The sequence below is a fragment of the Pavona decussata genome, unplaced genomic scaffold (assembly GCF_977016875.1).
Source record: "Pavona decussata unplaced genomic scaffold, jaPavDecu1.1 SCAFFOLD_310, whole genome shotgun sequence".
NCBI classification, from domain to species: Eukaryota; Metazoa; Cnidaria; class Anthozoa; order Scleractinia; family Agariciidae; genus Pavona; species Pavona decussata.
The window spans coordinates 70,350-89,295 of record NW_028145703.1 but is presented as its reverse complement, the minus strand read 5'-3'; the positions used below and the strand labels follow the sequence as shown (position 1 = coordinate 89,295).

The 18,946-nt window shown below is 39.1% G+C and overlaps 1 protein-coding gene and 1 pseudogene across 2 annotated transcripts; one reads left to right on the top strand and one right to left on the bottom strand.

Moving 5' to 3' along the window:
• The first annotated feature begins 13,579 nt into the window (after positions 1-13,579).
• On the top strand, positions 13,580-16,988 carry LOC146454214 (uncharacterized; annotated as a pseudogene). The gene is made up of 3 exons (XR_014859301.1): positions 13,580-14,300; positions 14,652-14,897; positions 15,069-16,988. The product of XR_014859301.1 is annotated as an uncharacterized LOC146454214 (transcript).
• Positions 16,989-17,118: 130 nt separating this feature from the next.
• On the bottom strand, positions 17,119-18,138 carry LOC146454213 (uncharacterized). Its single transcript, XM_085095727.1, has one exon. The coding sequence runs from the start codon at positions 18,136-18,138 to the stop codon at positions 17,167-17,169; it is 972 nt and encodes a 323-aa protein (XP_084951853.1). The 3' UTR covers positions 17,119-17,166.
• Positions 18,139-18,946: the final 808 nt, after the last annotated feature.

Genomic DNA, 18,946 nt, shown 5'->3' with positions numbered 1-18,946 from the left:
ATTTGCCGAACAAACAAAAGTGCGCCTTCATAACCTTCGATGTAGTGGAATTCTACCCTTCCATAACGGAGACACTACTCGAACATGCCCTTGACTTTGCAGCAAATTACGTGACCATTTCCGAGGACGACCGTCACATCATCCTTCAAGCCAAACAGTCCCTTCTCTTCAACAAGGGAAACCCTTGGCAGAAGAGAAACACCCAGTCGCTCTTTGATGTCACCATGGGTAGTTACGACGGAGCAGAAACATGCGAGTTAGTCGGAACCTACCTCCTCTCCCAACTCAAAGAAATTCCTTGCAGCATGCAAATTGGGCTTTACAGAGATGACGGCTTAGCAGTCCTCGACCAAACCCCACAAAAAATTGAAAAAATTAAAAAAGAAATCTGCAAAGTGTTCGCCAAAAACAACCTTCGCATCACCATCGAAGCCAACAAAAAAGTGGTAAATTTCCTTGACGTAACGCTTGACCTAACTACTGAAACGTACAAGCCTTATTCGAAGCCAACAACCACTCCGCTCTATGTCCACAGCAAATCCAACCACCCCCCTTGCATAATAAAGAACATACCTGAGGCAATAAACAAGCGGTTATCCGTAATCTCATCAGATGAGGAAGTCTTCAAAAAAAGCGGCACCACCCTACCAAGAAGCACTGCGGAAAAGCGGTTATTCATACACCCTCAAATTCAACCCACCACAACAACAATCGCCAGAATCAATTAACACTGAAAAGAAAAAGAGGCAGAGGAACATAATATGGTTCAACCCACCATTTAGTAAAAACGTCCAAACTAATATCGGAAAAGAATTCCTAAATTTAATTAAGAAATGCTTCCCTCCCAACCACAAATTAAGAAAGCTTTTCAACAGAAATAACCTTAAGCTGAGCTACAGTTGTTCACCCAACATAAAACAGATCATCGATGGACACAACAAAACTATTCTAAGACAGAACACGCAACCTAGAGAAAGTACCACCAACAAATCCTGCAACTGCAGAGAGCCAAGCAAATGCCCTTTAAAAGGAGAATGCCTAGTCAAAGACGTAGTGTACCAAGCCACCGTCAGCACTGCAGAAAGCTTAGAAACATACGTCGGCCTTACCGCCACGGAGTTCAAGACGCGATGGCGAAACCACCAAATGTCATTCAAACATGAGAACAAAAGAAATGACACTGAACTAAGCAAACATCTGTGGCTGCTAAAAGATCAAAAGAAAGACTTCTCAATCTCCTGGAAAATCCTAGCCAAGGCTAAATCCTACACTAATCTTACCAAACGATGTAACCTTTGTAACACCGAGAAATTCTATATTTTATATAAACCAGACATGGCAACGCTCAACAAACGCAATGAACTCCTGTCAACTTGCAGACACAAGCGAAAGTTTCTCCTCAAGTTCAACCGCATCCCTAAGGACAAATCATAGACTTACAAATATAGCTTCCTATTGTTTTCTACTTTTGAATTTTCTATTTTGTAACGGTTCTTGTAACGGTTTTTGTCAATATCCTATTACTGATGTATATAAACCCCAGTGATGCTACAGTGTATATAGAATTTAACTGATGAGTAGACCAACTCCTCGTTGGTCCACGAAACAGTTCTGTATTAAAGTCTATATGAAACGATATTGAGTAGACAAGTATTGTTATCACCGCTCCATTATTGTTGAGCACTATCCTGGATTTATCAGTGTGGAACTCACCTGAAGCTATATATATATATATATATATATATATATATATATATATATATATATATATATATATAGATATATATATATATATACATACATACATACAGATATATATACATGAAAGTAAGGCAAGTGGTAAGAATACCAAGACAAAATGGGGGGGGGAGGGAGGGGAACTTGTAAAACACAGCTGAACTTGTAGAACAAAACTACACGTGTGAAGGTTTCATACAGAAAGGCACGATGAACAATGGTATATTCATGGTATTTGATTTCACGTGAGCACCTCGATCCCCATTGGTCTAATAAGATAACCGGATGTTGCACAAGGACCGGAATGACCTTTGGGCATTGGGATTTGACAGGTCCTGTCTTGGTAGCATATCACATCACCGGTAATCAAAACCTGAAGCCGTAACTTCATGGTTGTCACATTAACTTTAATTTATAATACTTATAAATTGGCTTTAATGTTCCCAACCCACGAGAGTAAGTGAGACAACAACAGATTGTGGGATAAAGGGGTAGGGGAGGAAGCACTCCATTCCGGCAGAACTTATATACAGGTCAGGCTAAACTAAATTGGGAACCTGCCTCCCCAGAGGGCCGAGACCCCCGTGGGCAAGGCCTGTATCGAGTCCCCCCCTGAGGGCAATCCCCACTGAGCAAGGATACATCCTCCCCAAAGGGCCCCCCCTGAGCGAGCCAACAATCTCCCCAGAGGGCCCCCCAATGAGTGAGGACTTCATGTAATCCTTCCCAGAGAGCGATAATCCCCCATGAGCCAGGTCCTTATGGGACACTCCCCATGGGGCCAACAATCCCCTCAGAGCGAGGTCCTATCCTATCCAAGTCTATTTCCATGGTTACCGTAGTAACCAGTTGTGAATGGGGCAGGATGTTTTAAGACTGTGAGTCCATGGGGAAAAGTGTGACCTGTATTGGGAGCACTTCATCCCACAAATACACAAAGTGTATTCCCCATGACGAACCACAAGCCCTATTGTTGTCTCATTAGTTGTAGATATCCCTTATGCCCCGTTGCATGTGAGTTCACTAAGACGAAGAAAACCAAAAAAGGCTAGGGTCATCGCAGCCCAAAACATTATGGACCCTAGCTGCATATCTAATTAAAGTTAGAGTTAGGTACTGCAACAGTTCCTGAGATCTCTGAGGGAATTTCTGGGTGAACACACAACCGCATCGTCCGCGTGAAATACACGTGAGAAGCACTGCCTGCTCCACCCGTCCGCCGACCAGGAGCGAGCTTCTGAGATCTCCGTGAACAAAGAAAGGGAAGAGAAACAGCATAAAGGGCCGTTTCCAAAAACACCGTCCATAGAGGCCTCCAATCCATCCAAAAACGAGAGCCCGCGATCAGCGAATTACAGATCTGCAAAAGAAGGCACACGCACACACAACGACAACAACAACCACAAAAAACAACACAGAACTCTGAACGCCTCCCAAGGGAAAAAGCAATAACAATAAAAAACCTCCATCATCATATCAAACTTAGCTCCGGGTTTTTTAAGGACCTTACCATGTGGCAGAATTTTATCTCTAATTGGAATGGTGCTCGCCTTCTGGCGAAATTTGTAATCATAGACCGCCCATCCCAGACCAGCGCCTGATGTCTTCTTTTTAGAAACTTTGACCACCGAGTTATCCAGGGATAGCACTAAGTTGTCTCCCTCATCATGAATTGATAAGTTTTTGGGGAGTAATTTTGAAAGATCAAAGAACTCACCGGTCTGGATTTCCTTCACGTATGCTGACGGGATGGCCTGGAAGGGCGCACCATTTTGTAAAGAAGGGTCCACTGTACCCGGTGAATGTCCTGGCAATGTCGCTTGGATTTCTTGCGAGAGAGGCGATGATCCGAGGACTTGTTGTTGTTGTTGTCTTGGCAAGATGGCGTCGGCTGGAGCAAATGGTGAGTTCTGTTGGGCCCGCATAGCGTTGACCGCAGCTTTCGCAGCTTCACTTGCGATTCCTGTCGCCGCATCAGAGACAGCTTCTTGAACAAAGCGCTTTATGGTTGTCATTTGTTCATTTGTAAAACTTTGGGGGCGTTCCGAAGCGGGTGGGTCCGCCATCGGTGAAGGATTATTCCGCCGATTGTTCTGTTCGCCACGCTCGTCAGAGCCTTCTAAAGCAATACCTGCGTCCCTCAATCGCTCGGTAAGAACATTTCGGTTGCCCGTGACGGGGAGACCGTTAGTTTGGCAGATATCGCGGAGCTGTGGGAGCGAGAGGGCTTGCAAAACAGCAGTTCGGAGTTGGAGACTTCCCGCGGCTGTTCGGGAACGAGAGCGTCGAGGCGGCATTATGTGTGTTATCCGGACCAAAGATCGTCGAACCGTATAAAACCGCTGGTAAATCGCAGAAAAAACAAGAATACTATGGACTGAAAACTGTAGGACTGGTAGACCGAACGTGGAACTTGTAAAACACAGCTGAACTTGTAGAACAAAACTACACGTGTGAAGGTTTCATACAGAAAGGCACGATGAACAATGGTATATTCATGGTATTTGATTTCACGTGAGCACCTCGATCCCCATTGGTCTAATAAGATAACCGGATGTTGCACAAGGACCGGAATGACCTTTGGGCATTGGGATTTGACAGGTCCTGTCTTGGTAGCATATCACATCACCGGTAATCAAAACCTGAAGCCGTAACTTCATGGTTGTCACATTAACTTTAATTTATAATACTTATAAATTGGCTTAAATTTTAATCAAGCCAATAGCAAGACTTTCATGACATCAATGTCAAACCGATTGTTCATGCAACCGAAAATTAAGGCAATTAAATATACTGATACTGATCCGAAGAAGGAAAATAAATAATAACAGACGAAGAAAATAAAATTCTAATAACCAAACAAATTAGCAAAAGGTCCTTGATTAAGAGATACAAAAAGAAAAGCCACAAATATAATGTTTAAAATTTTTAAAATTCTGGCTTTTAATTTCGAGAAGCGACTTTTATGTTAATGAATTTTAAATCAAGCCAATAACAACACCGTTAATTAATGACACCACTGTCAAACCGATTGGTCAAGCAACCGAAAAGGGAACAACTGTCAAACGTAATTTTTTAAAAGGGAGTCGGTGTTTTTCAAATAAAACAATGCAGGTGTAGATAGATAGTTTATTTTATTGCCATTTGGACTTACAGAGCAGCAAAAAGATGCTAATATATCCGAACAATAATAAACTAAGAAAATAAAATGCTAATAGGAAAAGAAATTTACAAAAGGTTTTACGAATATGAGTTACAAAAAGAACAACGAATCATATTTTAAAATCATTAATATTAGTATTTAAAACCAGCCACTGTTTTTATTTCACCTGGTTTGATCAGTAAAGAAACAATTATTCGCTGAGTTGCTTGATTTATAATCTTGTAATTCTTGGTGCTCAAGTTATGTTTCTCTTTCTTTTTTCCTTGCTCGTCAACATCTCGCTCACAGAATTTGTAAAAACGAGGCAATGCCCTCATGCTCTACCCACAAATATTGAATACGGAAATAGGAAAAATAACGACAAGGAATTTAAAGTTGATGCATTTCCAAGACAGACCTTTTGTTTACGAATGGACAGTACTACAGGACGTACTGCTGGCCTTCTATCTTACTAGTAATACTTCATGATTATCAGCAGAAGCTCTAGTGCTGTCACTTACACATCATATTCACGCGATCACAATTCCTAACGTACGGTCTTCAACTTTGAAAACAGTTCCTCAGATTTTATCAATAACAAATTTGCATTGTGTGAATATTCAAAGGTGGTTCTGTCCGTCGCCACTTAAGCGTTGACACATATTCACACACGCTTTAAACATCGCGGGAAATCTACCAGATTTACTAAAAAGTTATACCATTAATATTACAAAAAAAGGAAATTTCTTAATGAGCTTGAAAGTAGCCTACTACAATTCTCCCCACGTTTTGCATATTTACAAAGTTCTATCGCTTGAATGTCCATTCTCCTTTCATAAAAGAGCTCTAGCTGTGTTCCTTATATAACATATTCACACGCTCGCCCTCTTTCTGACAAGCTTAAAATATCCTCGGAAGACTCCGGGAAATCCTCTTTTTCGTCATCACTCCAAGCTAACGCCTACCCGAGATGTGTTAGGGTCGTGGAAGGCTGTCTAAAAATCAAACTAGCCGTGACAACAAGCCTCAAAGTTCATTTTATCTTTCCTCAATAATGAAGCCCATCTGACTGTTCAACTCTTCATACTGAGATACAGACTGAAGGGGACTAAAAAAGTCTAAACACAGGTGAAGACGTAATTTCCTTTCAAAGAAAAAACAAAATCGTGAAAGAAGTTCGATACATGCACAAAAGAAATGAATCCGATGTTTTTGGGGTATATCTCTTAACTGTAACAAGGAAAGATATTTTGCATTATGTTGATGACAGCGTGTCGAATGTGTCTCATCCTCCAGCAGTAAATCAAAGGGTTTAGCGATGAATTTAGAAACATCATTGTCCAAGAGTAATACAAAATATGCCGTGTAGTTGTGTTATATCCAGAGATAATCAGTGCAATGTTAAGGCAGATGATTGGTAAATAACAAAGCAAAAACACCAGATAAACGTAAAATGTACCAACCGCTAATTTTACAAGCCTCGCAACATTCTCCGTCATTTCCCGATTCTGTCCTTCGTCTTGCTGCACTTGTAGGGATTGAATTTGATTTCTGTGGCGTCGAACTGTTGAATAGATCTTGCAGTAAAGTATTCCGATGATTACAAGACAAACAATCTCAATAGAAATGAAAATTCTTAGCCAGTCGTTAGCTACCGAGATCCACAAAGATAAGGAGGAAAGAAATGAGCTTAGCGCCATTATTGAGATCACCACAGTAACAGCACGCTTGTAAGTCACAAACTCCCGATATCTGAGATGAAGATGAATGGCCAAGAATCTGTCAACAGTCAGCACAAACACACCAAGGAACGAAGCCCAGGATAAAAAATTAGAGGTGATCAAAAATGTCATGATCGTTTTATTGTAAGTTGTATTATTTTCAGTGTTTTGTTGCAAACCCACGGCAAGACGTGCAATGTACAAAGGCTGAACCAGTAACCCAACACTAAGATCCGAAACAGCCAGACTCAGGAGCAATGTTTTCAAAGGTTTTGGTAACGATGAGGTTTTTCTTATGGCGTGGATTGTGATGCTGTTCAACATGATGGCGGTACAACATAAGAAAGCGTTGAAAATGATATTAACAATGTACGTGGAAGAGAATTCTTCTGCTTCGCTCATTGTATAGAACGTTCTAACAGAACAGGGATCGTAAGAATTTCCAGAAGTGCAGTCACTTTCCAAGTTCTATATGAACAGGCAAAGTTTAACTTCCGCCTGTAAGAGTTGAATTCGGCAAAATATGTTTCGTTGCAAGGAATGTAGTAGGATCAGTGAATGATGACGTTTTAACAAATTGAGCTGGCCAAACATCCGATTCGCCAAGTTTCGACGGGTTCTCTCTGCACCGTTCTCCTCGGCTTGGTTAGACCCGCTGTAGCTGCAAGTTCGCTTCAATCCAACGTAATAAGGAACTATAGTTCTCTGAGTCTATTAAACGCCGTGTTTCTTTTCTATAAAACAGATGGTTACAGATGTCTTGGATGCATGTCCTCATTTAAGAGCTCATCATCTGACACTCACTCGCTCAGTAGAGAAACAGGAACATTTTGTTATTTTGTTGAAAAAAAAAATGGATGAAAGTAGAGTTCAATATTCCGTTTTCTGTTTGCCTTTTTTATTATTATTGATTGGGACAAATGTGTTAAAAGGCATTTTCCACGTGGGATACCTGTCCATGTCACTCGTAACGGAGTTTGGCGCAAAAGAAATGGAAGCCGGGTCAAAATTGAGCGCCGACTTTATATTATTTATACCATATACTTGAAAATATCGTTGTGTGCTAGTCTTCTTAAATGAAAACTCTAAAAGTAAAAAGGATCCGTAACGTTCCTTATGTATGAGAAACGGAAAAATACACTCATGGCAGCTGTTAAGTATAAGCGAGCTTGCATTTGTCCATTGAGCCTTGTGATGTGTTAGACTTGTGAAACAGACTAGTTTAGGGTCTGTTATCAATTACTTGCCAAAACAAAGGGTTTGAGATCGTGAGCAAAGCCATAAATTAATGTCTAAAAGCGTATTATCAAGCTTTTAGATGTAAAATTAAGAAAGGAAAATCAACGGCATCGATTTCAAGGGGCCGTTGGGTTTGGAGTCATCCGAAGCCTACTCAGGCGAGCACAATATAATTTCTTAACTGAAGTGAGTCCAGCTTGTCCAGCTTGCGTAACATAAAAGATGCTAATTAAACGCCTAGACCTGTGTAAACACACTGACTCAGCTAAACTAAATTGTCGTTAGCATGCTAGAGTCACCCTTTTCTGAATTGTTGTGTTCGTTTCTGCGTCGTGCAAACTGAGATATTTGTCACCCGGCAGTTAATATTAAGATTAATATTCAAGTTTCAATCCGGGTTTACAAAAAAAATGTTTCGTACTACACTCTAGATACAGGTACAATTGCCCAGAGTTTAGGTCCGTTATTATTGCATTTAATTTAATCGACAAAATTTCTTCTATACGGGAGAACTCCAGTTTTGCGACGGGTGCGCCTTAAAAAACCACAAACGGTGCTCTGAGCGGCATTATTCAGAATTTTAGTAAACTTATAAACGCCTGATGCGCTCCTTCACTGTTGTTGCATAAGTCCGGAGGGCTTTTATTTCAAAATGACGACTGGGTTGTTGATGACGGACAAGAGATGAAAAAAGTATAATTTTATAGAAAAAAATTTGCTATTTTAAGAAGCTTAAGAAAGGAAGACCAACGTAACGAGGAAGGAACTTTAATAACGTCACTGTCAAACCGATTGATCAAACAACAGAAAACGAGTCAACTTCTTGTTGCATTTTTTAAAGTGAGACGGTGTTTTTCAAACAAACCAACGCAGATGTAGGTAGGTTATATCATTTCTATATATTTGGATTTACAGATCGAGTAGCAATTAAATATGCTGATATATCGGGCACGACCAAGACTTTCATGCCCTTAAACTAAAACATACTGAATCTGCTTTATCGGATGTAGTTTTTAAGTTTTTTTCGAGTTTCAAGGGATTTTTCTTTTCTCGAGCAAAAGTAATGTTTAAATTATGCATTACTTTGAAGTTCTGACAGCTTTTAACAAGAACTAATTTTATATTAACAAGTTAACTCTATACCAAGCAAACAGCTCATCAAAGATATTATACCTTTTTAATATGAAAATTAAAGTGACTTTTTTGTTTAAATCAAGCCAATAGCACTGGAGACTTTCATGACATCACCGTCAAACCGATTGATCATGAACAATAACAGACGAAGAAAATAAAATGCTAATAGATACAAAAAGAAAAGCCACGAATATTATTTTTAAAATCTTTTAAAAAATTCTGGCTTGTAATTTTCTGCTTTTGTGTGTGCTATTTCCTTTATTGTGTCAATTGCGCGAAAAAAATTCAGCTCTTATACTCAGTTTTAGTTACTGATGACACCAAAGACTTCCGTAACATCTGCTTTACTGAATAACGAACCCACCTTGTTGCACTGGTTTTGCTTTCGTCGTATAAAATACAAAATAAAATTATTGCAAAATAACATGTTTTGCATCCTCTATCCGTTCATCAAGAATTCAGCCATCATCATCATGTTCTATTAAAGAAAGAAAGCTGTCTGGCAACAGAAAGCCGTACATCAGTCGCTGTATAAATTATGCTAAATAATTTCAGGCCCCCGTTTGTTGTTTTAGCCGTGCCTGTGACAGGTCACGCAAGTTGGACTGGTTCAGCTAAGAAAATTGTGTGCGTCTTCATCTGACTGTAGCCGGCCGAACTGCGTCTTCTCTTTTTTAATTGCCGGACGCTGAAAGCGCAGAGAAATTTCTTGTCAAAGTTGGAACCGGTGCCATTGATTTTGCTTCTTTAATATAATTCAAAACGTAATCGCACGCTTTTGGACATGGCGCTCATGATCTCGGATCTTTACTTTACCAAACGTAATCGACAATAGATCCAAGGGAACTTGTTAGGGCCTACACAGTAAAATAGGTAGCCGGACACAACAGAAGGTATTACTAAATATTCCTGGCAAGAGTTGAACGAAAATTGCTCAAGTATTCTGCCTGTGACTCAGTTATTTTCTACGTTTTGAACACAAATAATAAATTATTCCATTTTCTTCATCGCAAACTCTGTTTTTTTTTTCTCTGTTTTTTTTTTTTACATCTTCCTTTAAAATATTTGGCAGCGTACAGCAATCTTGAGAGATCCTCAGGAAGATTTCATAAACTTAACTGTCTACAACACAATGCTTATACTTAGCAGGTGACATGAGTGTTTTCAATTTCTGTCACATGAAATGAGTATAATGAAGAAGTTTGGTACGCAGTAACTAACTTCAAGTGTATGGTGTATAATTTTTTAATAGAGTTCAACGTTTCATTTCATGCCAAATGTCTGGCACCCGCCCTCAGGTTGAAAGTACTTTTTTTCTTTAATAAAGTGAGACGTCATGCCTCAACATAGTATTAAAGCTCGTTCAATAATTAGACAGCGATATTTTGTAATTCAAAATACGGACGCAATTAGAGTTTTAATTTTCCCTATTGTGTGTACCTTTTTTGTTTGGATGTCATCAGAAACTAAAACATGTTGAATAGCTGATTTGACATTTCTTTATCTAATAAATGAAGATGAGACGTCAGGCGTCAAAATCGCCCAGTAAGGAGACAGGCATATTTCAGGTTGTTTAAAAAAAGACTAAAATATGAAGCCATTAGGACCAATTAGAGTTAAAAAAGTCCGGTAGTTTGAAAACTACTTTTTGCTCATTTCTTGCGTGTTGCTAGACATGTCCTTCTGCTAAAACCTCAATCCCATTGGTCGGATCGAGTTAATTTTTTTCGAGTTTCAAGGGAATTTTGGTCTTTCGAACGTCACACACAAATTTGAAGCTGAAATAAACAAGAACTTGACTAATAAACAATCACAATAGTAAAAGTTGTTCTACCTTTTTATTTAGAACGTGACTTTTAAATAAAGCCAATAGCAACACCGTTAATTAAAGACACCACTGTCAAACCGATTGCTCAAGCAACCGAAAAGGGATCAACTTTGAAACGTAATTTTTTTAAAAGTGAGACGGTGTTTTTCAAGTTAAACAAGGCAGGTGTGGGTAGGAAGTCTTTTTATTGCCATTTGGATTTACAGAGTAGCAATTAAATATGCTAATATATCCGCACATTAATAAACTAAGAAAATAAAATGCTAATAACAAAAGAAATTTACAAAAAAGGTTACATGAATAACAGTAACAAAAAGGAGAACCACGAATCATATTTTTAACATCATCAATATTAGTTTTTGAAACCAGCCACGGTTTTTAATTCTAGCTTGTTTGATCAGTAAAGAATCCGTTATTCGGCCCTTGTTCCACGCACAAATATTGAAAGCGGAAGTAGAAAAAATAACGATTGGGTAGAAGGTAGAAGCATTTCCAAGAAAGACCTTTTCTTTTACGAATGGACAGAACCACAGGAAGTACTGCTCATTGCCTTCTATCTTTAAGTTAGTAGTAATACTTCATGATTACCAGCAGAAACTCTAGTGCTGTCACTTACACAGCATGTTCACGCGATCACAATTCCTAACGTCCGGTCTTCAACTTTGAAAACAGTACCTCAGCTTTTTTATCAGATTTGAGTTGTGTGAATATTCACAGGCGGTTCTGTCCGTCGCCACTTTAGCATTCACACATATTCACACGCGCTTTAAACATGGCAGCGAATTTTCCTGATTTAACTAAAAAATAATAATAAAAAAAACCTGGAAATTTCTTTATGAGCTTGAAAGTAGCCTACTTCAGTTCTCCCCAAGTTTTGCACATTTACAAAGTCACTTGAATATCGATTTTCCGTTCATAAAAGAGCGCTAGCGGTGTTCCCTATATAACATATTCACACGATCGCCCTCTTTCTGACACGCTTAAAATATCGCGGAAAGACTCCGGGAAATCCTCTTTGTCGTCATCACTCAGAAGCTAACGCCTACCCGACATGTGTTAGGGTCGTGGAAGACTGTCTAAAAACGAACTAGCCGTGACGACAAGCCTCAAAGTTCATTGTATGTTTCCTCAATATACAAGCCCATCTGACTCAACTCTTCATACTGAGAAACGTACGGACTGAAAGGGACGAAAAAAGTCTAAACACAGGTGAAGACGTAATTTCCCTTTCAACAAAAATAGTAAAAGAAGTTCGATACATGCACAAAGAAATGAGTCCGCTGTTTTGGGGGAATATCTCTTAACTGTGAAAAGGAAAGATTTTGTGCATCATGTTGATGACAGCGTGTCGAATGTGTCTCATCCTCCAGCCTCAAATCAAAGGGTTTAGCGATGAATTTAGAAGCACCATCGTCCAAGAGTAATGGACAAGATGCCACGTAGTTGTGCTAGGTCCAGAGATGATCATACCAATCGCCATGCACAAACGTGGTAAATAACAAAGCAAAAACACCAGATAAACGTAAAATGTACCAACCGCTAATTTTACAAGCCTCGCAACGTTCCCCGCCATTTCCCGATTCTGTCCTTCGTCTTGCTGCGCTTGTAGGAATTGAATTTGATTTCTGTGGCGTCGAACAGTTAAATATATATTGCAGTAGAGTATCCCGATGATTACAAGTCAAACAATCTCAATAGAGATGTAAATGTTTAAGTAAATGTTTGTGGGATCCACGAAGGAAAGGACGAAATAAATGAGCTTAGCACCATTATTAAGATCACCACAGCAACAACACGCTTGCGAGTGACAAACTCCTGATATCTGAGATGAAGATGAATGGCCAAGAATCTGTCAACAGTCAGCGCCACCACACAAAAGAACGAAGCATAGCATAAAAAAAAGCGGTGATTAGAAATGCCATGATCATGTTATTGTAAGTTGTATTATTTTCAGTGTTTTGTTCCAAATCCATGGCATAAAGTGCAATGTTTAAAGGGTGAACTAGTAATCCAACACTAAGATCAGAAACAGCAAGACTCAGGAGCAATGTTTTCAAAGGCTTTGGTAACGATGAAGTTTTTCTTATGGCGTGGATTGTGATACTGTTCAACATAATGGCGGTATAACATAAGAAAGCGTTGAAAATGATATTAGCAATGTACGTGGAAGAGAATTCTTCTGCGTCGCTCATTGTATAGAACGTTCTAACAGAACAGGGATCGTAAAAATTCCCAGAAGTGCAGTCACTTTCCAAGTTCTATATGTACAGCGAAAGTTTAACTTCCGTCTGTAAGAGTTGAATTCGGCAAAATACGTTTCGTTGCAAGTAATATAGGTGATGGTTTAGTGAATGATACGGTGGCCCACAGGGGCAAAACACAACTCAATTGCTCTTCTGAAGCACAACAATCTTTTCGAGAACACAACAGAATTTTCCAGAACACAACAATCTTTTTTAAAACACAACAAAATTTTCCAGAACACTAAAATCTTTTTCAAAACACAACGAAATTTTGTGACACACAACAATCTTTTTCAAAACACAACGAAATTTTCTGATACACAACAATCTTTTTCAAAACACAACGAAATTTTCTGATACACAACAATCTTTTTCAAAACACAACGAAATTTTCTGATACACAAAAGCGAACTGAAACACAACAAAATTAAGTGAAACACAACAAAATTTCAAGGTACTGGTAACTAACCCTGACGCTGAAAGCGACCGGAAACTGGGACTAGCCCGAGACATTCGTGCTCTCCTCTAGCCCGCCATGTTTTGTCATAGTTGTGGTGGTTGGAGAAGGGCAGATCACAAGTTTTGTCCAAAGTGCGGTATAAGTTTATCTTCATCTTCATCTTCAGCTAGTCAAGTGTCCACTTTCAAGAACTTTCTATCTCAAAAGTCGAAAGAGAGGCAAACCACCTTTAATTCCAAGTCCAAGAAAGCGAAGATGGACGAATTTGCAACCATAACCATCGGAATTGGTTCTGCATCGAGCGGCGTTTTCAAGCCCGTGAGAGGCAAGTCCCTTCCCCTAAAAGTCAAGAAACATGTCTCAGCCGAGACCATACTTGACGAAGCCTTGAAGAAACGAAGTTCTTACGACCGTACTTTCAGAAATGACAAGACTTATAAACTGTGCTTCCCGGATGGAAGCGAAGTGACCACTCTTCCTGGAATAAAAGAGCCATTTACATTGGAAAAGTATAAAGAAGACCTAGGTAAGACTTATGCACGCATTACGTTGTTCTTATGCCCATTAGAAGATGCTTCGGACTCTGAACCCGAGCGGGCTTGCACGTCAGAATTAGAGAGCTTAAGTGATGAATGGTTGAATGACGTAGACCTAACTAATGATGACGCCGATTTATTCCCAGCATTTGACATTTTTCAGCGCTCTCCTATCACTGCATCCAGCACCACGGCTTGTGCCACAACCAGTGGATCTTTTACGTCTACAACTTCGACTGGAATCCAGTGCAGTTCTTCTGGTATGTGTTCCTAAGTTTTGAATTTGTCCATGCATATCATGTTTTGATTTCATTTTGTAGATTTGTCACCTCATGGTGTATATGCTTTATGGTTATTTGATCGGATTGCGTGTATAATTTATGACACTTTCATATTAACGTTCCCTTTGACTAAGTAACTGCAATGTCGAGCTCTGTATTCATTTCTGTATTTCAATTAAAAGAAATAATATGCTGTGGAGTTTATTTCATACTTCATTTTGTTGTCACTGAAGTGTCCTCTAAGTTAGGTTGCTTTCTGCTTGCCATCTTTCCCACCCAGATTAGATGCAAATGACGGTCACGTTTAAATAAATATTGCTGCTTTTGTAGGTTCTGTCCCTGTGAACGTAAGTCTAAGTATTGGATCAGTTACCAGAGCAGATGATATCCCTAGTGTTACATCAAATGCCAACCAAGTTGCTTCTCACTGTGATGCTGGCCAAGCTGCCATATCAGATAGTAATGATGGTTTTATCTCTGATGATGTCAGTGAACATGCCTCCTCAAGTGGATGCCCTGTTTCTGTTGGTGCAAGTCCGCTTAGTGATGTAAATGTACAGAGTGATTTTGATAATGGTACGTGCTAATATTATATTCTTTGCCACAAAAAATAATGCGTGGTAACCCGTATTTATACACTGTGTGGCTACATTCTGTTGTTTAATATTTACCATGTTTATTTAGATTAGTTACTGGTAACTAACCGATTTGTTTATAATTGAATCTTGTGTTTTTTTTTTTTTTCAGGTACTGCTCTTGTATTAGTCAAGGATGTGCTTGTACACCGATTCCAAGTTCTCAAAGACTTGATAAAAGAATTCAAAGCTTTGGACATCCCTTCCTGCAGTTATCACCTAAATCTAGTTATAATTAATGAGCGTGGTGAGATTGAAGAAGGGAGAGGTCTTGGTGTAGTGCGAGAAGTAATCACAATGTTTTGGCACCAATTTTTTATGTCTTTGTCGACTGGTGCAACAGAAAAAGTGCCATCAGTGAGGCATGATTACCAGCACCAAGAATGGGAAGCCATAGGTAAAATATTGGTGTATAGGTATTGTGAAATTAAGTATTTCCCAGTAACTCTTTCAGGTGTTTTCATGGGGAGTTGTTTGTTTGAGGAAAGGGATATTTCTGACAGTTTTCTTCTTGAAGCATTTTCCTTATACATAAGCAAAGATGAGGCAGAAACATTAAAACAGTGTAAGGAGGGCAAGTTAGAAGCTAATGATGATGATGTACTTGAAGTACTAAGTAGCTATAAATGTTACAAAAACCCAACGAAGGAGAATATAGAACTTATTATCACCCAACTAGCTCATCAAGAACTAGTACAGAAGCCCAAGTATTTTTCAAATTGTTGGAAACCAATTATTTCTTCTCTTAAGAGTTTTTCACAGTTCAAATCACTAGACTCTATGACAGAAATGTATGAGACAAAGAAGCCTACAGGAAAAAAAGGTTATCAAGTTATTAGCGGCAAACCCGCAAAACGAGTTCGAACGGAACAGTTTTGATCACTTGAAGCGTTACATAAAATCTCTTGGTGAGGTTGCTTTGAAAGCATTTCTTCAGTTTACCACAGGTAGTGATGTAATTGCAGTGACCGAAATAACTGTTTCCTTTAATTCACTTGATGGGGCACATCGCAGCCCCATAGCACGTACTTGTGGACCTGTTTTGGAAGTACCTACAACTTATCAGTCCTATAATGAGCTAGCAGAGGAATTTGCAAATTTGATTTCAAATAAAGAAGCGTGGGGCTTTACAATAGTTTGAGCCTTTCATATACATGATGATCCAGTTATTTGTTTAGAGTCTGCACCTGTGCACTAAATAATGACGATAGCATAGTTGATATTTCAGGTAATTGTTGAGGACCATTAGTACAAGTTAATACAAGTATGTAAAACATCCAGTATTACAAACTAGGATAAGAATACTTTTAATTGTTGACCCTTTAAGTCCCAGGAGTGACCAATATAAAATTTCTCCCCAGAATATTCAATACTTGATCAATGGAGACGGTTATGAGAATGAGTAAAATAGTGATCACACGATCTTTTAATAAATTCTCCATCTATGCTATAAGAAAATGCATGGAGATCAGCAAGAAGTGTTTGTATGTGGAGTCTGGGGCTTGAAGGGTTAAGATTGTTGACATTCTCATAAATCATCAAACAAAGATATTGTTGCATCTCATTCCATAATAAGGGGGTTTTCATTTGTTATGACCAGGTGGTCTGTAAAATTATGGGGCGTTTTAGGTTTTTGGGGGAAGACCTGTTGGGGGTTAGTCTGTTTGTTTGTTTTGGCGAGCCTAAGAAATAACAATAATTATTGTTCGGAAGAGATAACAACAGATTTTGCCAACCCTTCTCCCCTGGTCATTTGTAATGAAAGCCCCTGTGTTGGTATTGTTTTGGTTCTTATTTCATTGCTGGATATCATTGCTTCAGTAAGATCACAGAGAGAAAGCAAATTCCCAAGTTGCTCATTTACTTGAATCTTGATGACATTGTCTAGTTGAAATTTACTGATCATGTTCTTGTTCTTACATGTATGAGTACTTCCAAGAAAACAACACTTGCTGTCAAAAGACAACTGCTTTTTGAGATGTACTTGTAACCACTGATGATGGATAATTCTATTAAAAGATTTTAACATTGAGTCTGATGGGTACCTTTTTAGTTTTATTTGCACAGTAGTGAAATGGATAATATAAGGCATTAATCAGTCACGTCATATGGTCATGGTATGGTTATATGGGTGTAATGGGCCTATATCAAAGTAAACACTTAATGTTTGACCCTGCCCCTACTGATATCGCACAGCTCTTTCTTGTTCGTTAAACATCACCTATGTTAGCTATTTCAAGGAGTTCTTTATACAGAGAGAGCCCCTCTTCAATACTGTGGGGTAGCTGCAACTCAGTGTTTTCTAGTACATATTCAAAGTTCTCTTGGTAGATGCTTTTCTCCTCTTCATAGGTAAGGTTTTCCCTCATAGATTGGATTTCATCATCCAAGATCGGGTGAAGTAGACCATCTACTCCTTCATGCAGCTCTGGGAGAAAGAATAGTTCATCCGGTCTCCCACTGATAGTGTCATGCCTAGAGCCTCTTATTAAATGTGTGTTCCAGTGTTCTTTAACTTTGTCCAGGTCATCTTGAATTAATTGAGCAAAGCAGAACCAGAGGCATGCCATTTGAATCTCATCTCCAGGGTTAAAGACTTCCTGTTCCATAAGGGTTTTAAAGAAGTTAATCCACCAATCAAACCTGTTTCTTCTGTAAAACGCCCACCAGCTCTCAATCCTTTGGTTGGCCGGAGATGAGCCATACTTGTGCGCTTCTGCATCTTGTTGAAATGTACATTGCATCGCTGCCATTACACCATTTTCTGTTCCACAGTCAGTCCTCAGTTTCACTGGACAGCCTCCTAGCTCTGCAACACAGTTTAAATAGAAATTGGTAATAATTTCTGGATGGTTGTTTGACCTTGTGACTGTTAGCCACATTATTTTTCGACTCCAGCCATCAATACACCCATGTATTGGAAATCCGTAAGGTTTTAATTTATCGTATCCGTCGACATGCCATGTGTAGTTTGGACCAGACGAGAAGTAACTTCTTCTTTTAAGGCTTTTTGCCTTTCTCTGTTCACATCCTTCTGGATCCAATTCCCTCATAAGTTCAGCTACGACATGTCTAGGGAATTGAATATGTTTTAGTCGTAAGGTATGCCACATACTTCTATATCCACCTTGGCAGCCTGGGCCACTAAGCTCATTCATGATTTGTTCCCGGACAACGTCCATGTCAAAAGATGGCAATCTTTTCCTTAAGTTCAATTGCTTCAACCTATTTTTCAATGTTCGTACACACATAGTAATGCCATGAAACTTAGCTAAAAATTCGGTGATAACTTCATACGTATATCCTCTTGAAAAGTAATATGTAATTATGCTTTTCTCTTCTGGATGATCGCTTACTGAACTTGAAGAAGCCATTTCAGATCAACATGAACGGTACAAAAATGGCGCCTTTGCAGTAACGTTGACTAGAGCTAGTCCCAGGTTCCGGTCGCTTTCAGCGTCAGCGTTAGTTACCAGTACCTTGAAATTTGTTGTGTTTCACGACAGGGCTGAATAACGTCTGCGCATGTGCGACATGTCATGACAACAATCCGAATTTTTGGCGCCAACGTGATCTGTAGTTCGTTTTCATGTTTGAAAACACAATGATGAAGAGACGGGAGAAAATGTATTTTATTTTTGGACAGAATGTTAATGTGTTCTCCTTCTCCGTCGCAAACAATAATTAGGATTCTTATAAGTTGACGAAATAGTTTGCTGGACGAGAAATGACGTGAATTACGAGAATTTTGAAACACATAGGTAGCACCAACTTTGGTAGCGAGGGAGCTTTTTTTATTGTGTTCAGCAACCGTACTTCCCTTCCTGAGAGAAATTATGTTTTGTGATGCATCGTCGGCGAAATGAGGGACTAAACAAAGTGCCACTGGAGGTGAGTATTAGTCCTTTAATTTTAAATTTCAAGAATTTTAAATCGAAACGAACGCATCTTTTCGTGTCGGCGTTTATTTGCTGAAACGAATTTTTCAGC